The 9,951-nt window shown below is 45.2% G+C and overlaps 1 protein-coding gene across 2 annotated transcripts in view; it reads right to left on the bottom strand.

Moving 5' to 3' along the window:
- Positions 1-8,443: 8,443 nt before the first annotated feature.
- Positions 8,444-9,951, bottom strand: part of LOC138645300 (uncharacterized) — a 38,879-nt gene continuing 37,371 nt past the window's right edge. For both annotated transcript variants that reach the window (XM_069734489.1, XM_069734490.1), the window contains 3 exons: positions 9,391-9,531; positions 9,197-9,306; positions 8,444-8,581 (listed from right to left, as the gene is read on the bottom strand). In XM_069734489.1, coding sequence (XP_069590590.1) covers positions 8,572-8,581; positions 9,197-9,306; positions 9,391-9,531 — 261 coding nt within the window. In that variant the 3' untranslated portion in view covers positions 8,444-8,571. The remainder of the gene's footprint in view (positions 8,582-9,196; positions 9,307-9,390; positions 9,532-9,951) is intronic.

Below are 9,951 nucleotides of genomic sequence, written 5' to 3'. Positions count from 1 at the left end.
CAGCTCAGCAGCTCCACCCGCCGGCAGAATGACGCAAGCGCCGCCCTGTGTACGCCGTGCGAACTACAACTCCCGGCAGCCACCGCGCTGCCAGGTTACAGCTGGGGCCCCGGGAGCGGCGCCGTGGAGACGCGTTACCTCCTGTGTGCGCTATTCCAGCTTTCCTCCAGCGCTCCCTGCGGCTCAGGCCTTCATGCAACACCATTTCTATGTCAAAGTCCTAAGCAATCACATCTGCTACTGGGAAAGCTGGGTGGTGACCAATATGGCCACCATTAGAGTAGTCACACAGAGTAATAGATCCACCATAGCAACCTGCATGGGAAATAACAAGGTGACTGGTTGCTATGGGCAACTCCATGTTTTTATAAAAACTTGAGGAATTTTTAATTTTCGCACTTCTTCTTCCAAGATCCATAACTTTTTTTTTCTATTTTCCATAAGAGGCCTTCATATTTGCCCGACGAGTTGTAGTTTATCAGATTATACACAAATGGGAAACAAATTCTAATTTGGGTGAAACAAAAAAATATTTAATATATACAGTACAGACCAAAAGTTTGGACACACCTTCTCATTTAAAGATCTTTTTATATTTCTATGAAAATTGCACATTCACACTGAAGGCATCAAAACTATGAATTAACCCATGTGGAATTATATACTTAACAAAAAAGTGTGAAACAACTGAAATTATGTCTTATATTCTAGGTTCTTCAAAGTAGCCACCTTTTGCTTTGATGACTGCTTTGCACACTCTTGGCATTCTCTTGATGAGCTTCAAGGGTTAGTCACCGGGAATGGTCTTCCAACAATCTTGAAGGAGTTCCCAGAGATGCTTAGCACTTGTTGGCCCTTTTGCCTTCACTCTGCGGTCCAGCTCACCCCAAACCATCTCGATTGGGTTCAGGTCTGGTGACTGTGGAGGCCAGGTCATCTGGTGTAGCCCCCATCACTCTCCTTCTTGGTCAAATAGCCCTTACACAGCCAGGAGGTGTTTGGGATCATTGTCCTGTTGAAAAATAAATGATGGTCCAACTAAACGCAAACTGGATGGAATAGCATGCCGCTGCAAGATGCTGTGGTAGCCATGCTGGTTCAGTATGCCTTCAATTTTGAATAAATCCCCAACAGTGTCACCAGCAAAGCCCCCCCCACACCATCACACCTCCTCCTCCATGCTTCACGGTGGGAATCAGGCATTTAGAGTCCATCCGTTCACCTCTTCTGCGTCACACAAAGACACGGTGGTTGGAACCAAAGATCTCACATTTGGACTCATCAGACCAAAGCACAGATTTCCACTGGTCTAATGTCCATTCCTTGTGTTCTTTAGCCCAAACAAGTCTCTTCTGCTTGTTGCCTGTCCTTAGCAGTGGTTTCCTAGCAGCTATTTTACCATGAAGGCCTGCTGCACAAAGTCTCCTCTTAACAGTTGTTGTAGAGATGTGTCTGCTGCTAGAACTCTGTGTGGCATTGACCTGGTCTCTAATCTGAGCTGCTGGTAACCTGCGATTTCTGAGGCTGGTGACTCGGATAAACTTATCCTCAGAAGCAGAGGTGACTCTTGGTCTTCCTTTCCTGGGGCGGTTCTCATGTGAGCCAGTTTCTTTGTAGCGCTGGATGGTTTTTGCATCTGCACTTGGGGACACTTTCAAAGTTTTCCCAATTTTTCGGACTGACTGACCCTCATTTCTTAAAGTAATGATGGCCACTCGTTTTCCTTTACTTAGCTGCTTTTTTCTTGCATGATACAAATTCTAACAGTCGATTCAGTAGGACTATCAGCTGTGTATCCACCAGACTTCTGCTCAACACAACTGATGGTCCCAACACCATTTATAAGGCAAGAAATCCCACCTATTAAACCTGACAGAGCACACCTGTGAAGTGAAAACCATTCCCGGTGACTACCTCTTGAGGCTCATCAAGAGAATGCCAAGAGTGTGCAAAGCAGTCATCAAAGCAAAAGGTGGCTACTTAGAAGAACCTAGAATATAAGACATAATTTCAGTTGTTTCACACTTTTTTGTTAAGTATATAATTCCACATGTGATAATTCATAGTTTTGATGCCTTCAGTGTGAATGTACAATTTTCATAGTCATGAAAATGCAGAAAAATCTTTAAATCAGAAGGTGTGTCCAAACTTTTGGTCTGTACTGTATATACCGGTAATATATAATCTTACCGTAATTATTTTATTTAAAATGTATTTTTATTCATTATTTTTAAATATATCTTAATTATATTTAATTTATTTGTATTTTAATATTTTTTTTGGTACCAACCTGTGATCGCTTGTACAATTCTGTCACATTGCAGTGTATTGTATGAGTCTCCTCTTATGAAGCCCACCCCTGGCTGCCATGACTGGCTGGACCATATGGAAGTCAGGACACTTTCCTGCATTTCCAACATCTTAAAATGCCGCACGTGTCGAAAAACGATAACCCTGCCAACGTGTGCCGCTTAGGCATCGGTCCTGCACTGGTAAATATGCCATAGGCTATATAGGAATACACCAGAAAAATGGCTGCCACTGCGGAGCTCAGAGCGTCCAATCAAATCACAGCTTCTATCTTTCTAAAACTTTTTAAAAAATGAGATGTGAAATCTGATTGGCCGCCTTTGCTTTCCCTTTTGATATTGTCCCATAGATACCAGTGGGGGTGCCCATAGCAACCAATTAAATCACATCTTGCATTTTTTCAAGAGCATCTAAATGATGAAAGGTCAAATCTGATTGGTTGCCTCCACTTTTCCTTTCTTTTCGTTTTACCGGTAAAAAAAAAATAAAATAGTGCGCTTTTTTTTTGTCAAATCTGACAATCTGCCATTGGGGGATTTTGATGGAGCCTCCAAAGTAGAAGTGTTTTGCACTTTATATTATAGATCACTATGGTCAATCTGTATACAAAATGGCCGTACTAGTCTTCTGGAAGGGCTTAGAAATATGTCACAACTTATTAGCAAACCAATATGTACAGTTTGATCCGATTTTCCATGTAGTCATATGAGGGGGCGGAGCAGGATGAACACCATGTGTCAGGTCCCGCCCCCTCACGGGTGATAGCCTCCTTTTTATGGGATTCTGCAGCTCTTCTCACTTCATTGAGGGGTGTTGATGATGCTGCGCCTCTGCCAGATCTCGTTCTCGTGTTCTCGTGTGAACAAGTGCCTGTCACCTGGCGGCAGTGAGCAACGGAAGAGGATCCCTTTAAGACAAACTATGTCTACGTTCAGACTAGCGTTGCGCGCCGCTGCGTCGGCAACGCAACGCACGACGCACACAAAAACGCTGCAAAACGCACGCAAAAACGCTGCGTTTTGCGACGCGTGCGTCGTTTTTTGCCGAAAATCGGACGCAAGAAAAATGCAACTTGCTGCGTTTTCTTGGTCCGACGCTAGCGGCAAAAAAGATGCAAGTGTTGCAAAACGCAACACACAAAAACGCATGCGTCCCCCATGTTAAACATAGGGGCGCATGACGCGTGCGTCGCCGCTGCGTCGCCCGACGGTAAGGCGACGCACACTAGCACAACGCTAGTGTGAACGTAGCCTTATGAGAATATAAAAGCCAGCAGACTTTTAGGTCTCAGTTCAAACTTACTGAAAGCGGAATATTTCACAGGTAGAATAAGTGCAGCATGTCTTATTATTTCCTTAGCTGCTGCAGAACCTCTTTCTTGACAAGTAAGGGTAAACTTTCTGTCCATCATCGATTGATCTAAAACGCCCGGCATTTTCACATGCCAGGTTTGCAGCTGTATATTTATGTTCTGCAGCAGCGGAGGCACAACACGGCTCAACACTTCAGCTGCTGCAGAACCTCGCCTAAAAATGTTTGTTTTTTTACCAAGAAAACTGCCGGTATCATTTCTAGATTAAAAATACGATCATTGGGGAAGCTAGGATTTTCCCCTCCTACCACCACTCCCCTCCCCCCTCCAATCTTAATCAGCCTGAAGCGTCTGACACCAGAGAACAATAGACTTTATAAATCAAAGGGTTGTTCGGTATTGTCGGATAGAGCTGGTAAAAACAAGCACTTTTGCAATTTACTGCTTGCTAAAATTTGCAGCCGTTCTTGAGATATTAACAGTTTTGTTTTCTTTCAAGCTTGTTTCTTAGGAGACCGACCACTGCTGCTTTCTAGCTTGTAACTGATGCGGTCTAGCTTGTAAGCGCTGCAACAAAGCTGGCCAGGATTAGGAGGCAACAATGCGCTCCAGGGATCCCAACCAGCTTCAAAACAGTGCTTACAAGGTCACAGAAAAGAGCTTATAAGCACTGAGAATGTTCTGCTGTCTAAGCTGCGGTGGTCGGTTTCCGAGGCAACAAACTGTAAACAAAAGAAAAAATTCATAGGAGCATTTCCATCGACTGAACTGCAATAATAGATAGAGCCCATGGGCAAGAGGGGCGCTGTTTCTAGAAGTAGTTTCAACCCCCAAACTAATTCTTTCGTCATTCTATTTTACTAGTCGGGATTAATTGATGCTGCAGATCCAGTCATGTCTTCCGCCCCTTGAAGATAATCAGCACCAGACACTTGTGGCCGCTTATCTTCGTGTCTTTTTTTTTTTTTCTAGTAACATGCACACTCAGCTGAAAGTAACGGCTTGCTTATCACAAATGAAGCGGACAAGGAATTTACTGCAATCAAACGGAATTTATTCTTCACCAGAAATTTCTGAAAATACACAAAGATAAAGCAAATGATCTCAGAATAATTAAATTAAAACAAACGATTCTTTTTACATGTAGTGTACGTTCATGCTGGTCAGCTACATAGTGCAGCCTACGACCGTCATCAGCCCATCTGCATGAAGCCAGTCATGTCACCGAGCCGCGGAACCCGGTGATAACGAGCTGTGGATCCCGGTGATTGCACCGAGCCATGGGACCCAGTAATGTTATCAAAATTTGAAATCCTGTGATGTCACCGGCTCTCTGGAACCCTGTGATGTCAGCGAGAAATGAAACCCTATGATGTTACAGAGTCATGAATCCAAGTGATGTCACCAAGTTCTAGAACCCAGTTATGTTATCAAAACTTTAAATCCAGTGATGTAACCAAGCAGCGAGACCTGGCGATTTCACAGAGACGTGAAACCCTATGACGTCACCGAGCCGTGGAACCCTGTTATGTTATCAAACCTGAAATCTAGTGATGTCAACGGGCTCTGGAACCCTGTGATGTCACCAAGAAGTGAAATCCTGTCATTTCAGTTGTGAAACCAAGTGATATCACTGAGCCCTAGAACCCAGTTGTTATCAAACCTGAAATCTAGTGATGTCACCGAGCCTTACAACCCAGTGATGTCACCGAGCCTTACAACCCAGTGATGTCACCAAGCCTTAAAACCCAGTGATGTCATCGAGCCTTACCGCACAGTGATGTCACCGAGCCTTAGAACTCAGTGATGTCACCGAGCCTTACCGCACAGTGATGTCACCAAGCCTTAGAACTCAGTGATGTCACCAAGCCTTAAAACCCAGTGATGTCATCGAGCCTTACCGCAGTGATGTCACCGAGCCTTAGAACTCAGTGATGTCACCGAGCCTTACCGCACAGTGATGTCACCGAGCCTTAGAACTCAGTGATGTCATTGAGCCTTACCGCACAGTGATGTCACCGAGCCTTAGAACTCAGTGATGTCACCGAGCCTTACCGCACAGTGATGTCACCGAGCCTTACCGCACAGTGATGTCACCGAGCCTTAGAACTCAGTGATGTCATTGAGCCTTACCGCACAGTGATGTCACCAAGCCTTAGAACTCAGTGATGTCACCAAGCCTTAAAACCCAGTGATGTCATCGAGCCTTACCGCACAGTGATGTCACCGAGCCTTAGAACTCAGTGATGTCACCGAGCCTTACCGCACAGTGATGTCACCGAGCCTTAGAACTCAGTGATGTCACCGAGCCTTACCGCACAGTGATGTCACCGAGCCTTAGAACTCAGTGATGTCATTGAGCCTTACCGCACAGTGATGTCACCAAGCTTTAGAACTCAGTGATGTCACCAAGCCTTAAAACCCAGTGATGTCATCGAGCCTTACCGCACAGTGATGTCACCGAGCCTTAGAACTCAGTGATGTCACCGAGCCTTACCGCACAGTGATGTCATTGAGCCTTAGAACTCAGTGATGTCATTGAGCCTTACCGCAGTGATGTCACCGAGCCTTAGAACTCAGTGATGTCATTGAGCCTTACCGCACAGTGATGTCATCGAGCCTTAGAACTCAGTGATGTCACCGAGCCTTAGAACTCAGCGATGTCACCGAGCCTTACCGCACAGTGATGTCACCGAGCCTTAGAACTCAGTGATGTCATTGAGCCTTACCGCACAGTGATGTCACCGAGCCTTAGAACTCAGTGATGTCATTGAGCCTTACCGCACAGTGATGTCACCGAGCCTTAGAACTCAGTGATGTCATTGAGCCTTACCGCACAGTGATGTCACCGAGCCTTAGAACTCAGTGATGTCATTGAGCCTTACCGCACAGTGATGTCACCGAGCCTTAGAACTCAGTGATGTCATTGAGCCTTACAAATCCAGTGATGTCACCAAGCCTTAGAACTGTGATGTCATTGAGCCTTACCGCAGTGATGTCACCGAGCCTTAGAACTCAGCGATGTCACCGAGCCTTACAACCCAGTGATGTCACCGAGCCTTACAACCCAGTGATGTCACCGAGCCTTACAACCCAGTGATGTCACCGAGCCTTACAACCCTGTGTCACAACGCAAAGGCCTGAAACCAAGTGATGTCACCGAGACGTGGAACCAGGATATATCATTGATGAGTGTTCGTCGTTTCCTGTGTCACTAACTCTGCTATCTTGGCCAATTTTTAGAAATCCAGTAAGAAGGATTGAAATTATGTTTTTTTAAAAAAAATCACGGATGTGGCCATGATGCCTAAGGAAGGGGGTTGGCTTTGTATTGAAGGGGGTTGGCTTTGTATTGGGAGTATTTCTCCATAGGTAAAGTGGCAAAATGCAACCAACGGTGGGGTGTGCGCGGAGGGGAAATGGGTAACAATAAATAAATGCAGTACCTCTTGTACCATGATGGGGGTGTAAAGTGCTGTGGGGGTGGACTAGCACCAGGAAGAGGGCTCCCTTTAAGATGTATGCTCTGGGGACCCCTCATCCTTACATGTATTCTCTTTGCTTGAAACATTAGTGATAGAATTACAACTCCCAACAAGTTTTCACCAAAGGAAGAAAAAATAAAATAAAGAGGACGACTCGCTAAAATACCGGAGGATTCCTTGCGATTACCGACAACCCTTTTTCCACCAGAGTTGTCAGCCCTAGAGGAATATCTTAAAACTTTATACCAGTAGCATGTTCCCCGTCTTCAAGGAAAATGGCTGCCGTCCCGCAGCTTTGTCTTACTTCGCCAGTTTAACCACGTCATCACCACGGGGATTATATTGCTATTGCCCTTGGCCACGACATGGTCAAATCCAGTGACTGGACAGGAATGCGTCGCCCCCCGGAGGACCCCGTCAGTTCCATATACCTGTATATTTACAGCTCAATATATATATATATATATATATAGAATTTGTTTTATCTAATTATTTACATACACATATAGAAACTTTCTTCAAAAGTGTCTAAAAATGTGATTTGTCTGCATATAAAAAAAGGGGAGAGGAGAAAGCGAGAGGAGACGCCCCACGAGTCATAGTCGCCCTCTCCGTGGTCAGGAGTCAGATGCAGCACCATGAAGTCGAATATTTAAAGGGGGGGTTCACAGGTCCTGCGTGATCTGGTGCGCGTCTTATACACGTGTACCTGTCACGATGACGTGGATTTTGTGCAAATAATACGTAGGATTCGCTTGGGGTCTATTAAAATATAGCAGGTCATAATCCCAGAATGCAATCCTTGTGCTGGGAGTGCATGCTGAGGTAGAGACCTGGGAGCTGCAAACTTCTTTCCAGGATCACCAAGATCCCTTTATAAATGAAAGAGAAACCCGTGAAATGATGGAACGTTATTACTGTCCGATCCCCCCACGCCGTGCCGCTTTTACACACAGACCCACCTATACGCCGACCTATATACATTTGTGCATTGACGCAACACTATATACACATTCACTCGTTAAGGTCGTGGTCCAAAGACCCACGTTGGTAGATATCCGATAGACGAGGCCCACAATAGTGGACAGCTATACATTCTGGTATTAATCACTTAAGGTGACATTTAAGCAGTGAGCAGGGTCTTCAAGGCGAAAGCGACTCCTCAGGGGTGCAAGGGGAGGGTCTACGATAGGTTCAACCATGATGTCCCCCAGCTTAGTCCTTGAGTCTCTTTGTGAATGATGTTCCCTGGCTTTGTCCTTGAGTCTCTTTGTGCATACTTTCAGACACAAGTGTACGACAAGATGAGTTGCTGACGCACAACAGCTATCTCCATGGAAGCCCGGAAGGTTCACACACCAGAGCGGATCGGTCCGAGTGGCTCGGTGGTTAAGGTCATATCTGCCTCCTCTGCTCTCTGGATCATGGGCAGAGCTATGTCTTCTTCTGAACTGACTTGTGGGGTTAATGTATCCTGGAATAAAGAAAAAAAATATGTGAAGTCAAAAAGTACGTCTGCGGGCCACTATTTTGTCCACAAGGCTATATGGATATTGTAGGTGCCCTTTTCTGTGGGGAAAAATGGGAGAGCCCCTCGACTTGACAGAAGTTATTAAAACTTTGACAATTGTCGAAACATGTAAAACAAACAAAAAAATAATTCAGCTACTATGCAACCATGTGTCTCCATGGCTACAGACTACAAAGATACCATATGTAGTCAGTTGATGACACACTCCTTTCCATCTGCCCCATGTATTTTGAAGAGACAGCTAGAAGGCGATAAGTCATCTGCAGAATCAGACTACACAGGGTGGCATTCTGTTACTATAGAAACACATAGGTCTGCATAGGAGCTGTGTACACCAAAGGGCAGTAGACTTTAACCAAGACAATTTATCACTTGCTTTTTTTTATTTTAGACACACTGGAGAAATATTTTTTTCTGCCAGTGTCTGCAAACACATGGCAGACCTGGGGGTCTTCTTTATATCCCAGACAGTCTTGTAGCCAATAATGTTGAATAGGCACTGTTGGAGTACAAGAGGCAGCCCACCCTAGGCCGCATCTTCTATATACACACACTCACTTCACTTCCAATATGGCTGGGTTGGTCTCCATAATTGCCACGATGATCCGGTCAATGTAGTCCTGTAATCGAAGGTTGATTTCCTCCTGCTTCTGGATAGCCTCCATCAGCTGCAGAGAAAGGTACGACAGTGAGAAGCCGGCGGTGAGAGGCACTTGTACGCTACGCTTATGCATTATGTGTCTTTTCCGTACCTCATCTCTAGAAACGCTGCTGATTTCAGCGGCCAGTGAGTCGGAGAAGGTGGTGGAGAACAGGTTCTTGGCTCCCTGGATGCTGAGGTTAATGATCTGGCCGTTGAGTTCTTCATTCTGTTCCTTGAGAAGCCGCTGCTCCTAAAATGGAAAGAGTCATATATTCTTTACATCTGTGGGTTATTCGCACAGAGCTGGGCTGCGCTTGTTGCCTGCTGCTGACAGATAAGTGATGCAAAACTGAAAATGCAGCTCTACCGAAGCACATGGCAGAGGATTATCGTCTGCTGTATGCATCCGCAGAGTACCACTTGTAGTTTTAGATCATTGATCTATCAGCAGAAGGTGTCAAACAGCTTATCCCTGCTTGTGTCATCTCCACAGTACTCCATTGTGCAGGAAGAGAGGAGCAGAGTGAATCCAGGACTGTTGATCTCTGCTGGAAACCAGCCAATCATGTAAAAACACACATGCAGATATGTTGCTGTAGATGGCAGATGATAAAAATCAGTCTGACTATTGTACAGGATCAGAGAGGGCACAAAAGAGACAAATATATGC

Source organism: Ranitomeya imitator, chromosome 7 (genome assembly GCF_032444005.1).
Source record: "Ranitomeya imitator isolate aRanImi1 chromosome 7, aRanImi1.pri, whole genome shotgun sequence".
Taxonomy (NCBI): Eukaryota; Metazoa; Chordata; class Amphibia; order Anura; family Dendrobatidae; genus Ranitomeya; species Ranitomeya imitator.
The sequence above is the reverse complement of the archived record's forward strand: the minus strand, read 5'-3'. Positions and strand labels throughout refer to the sequence as shown.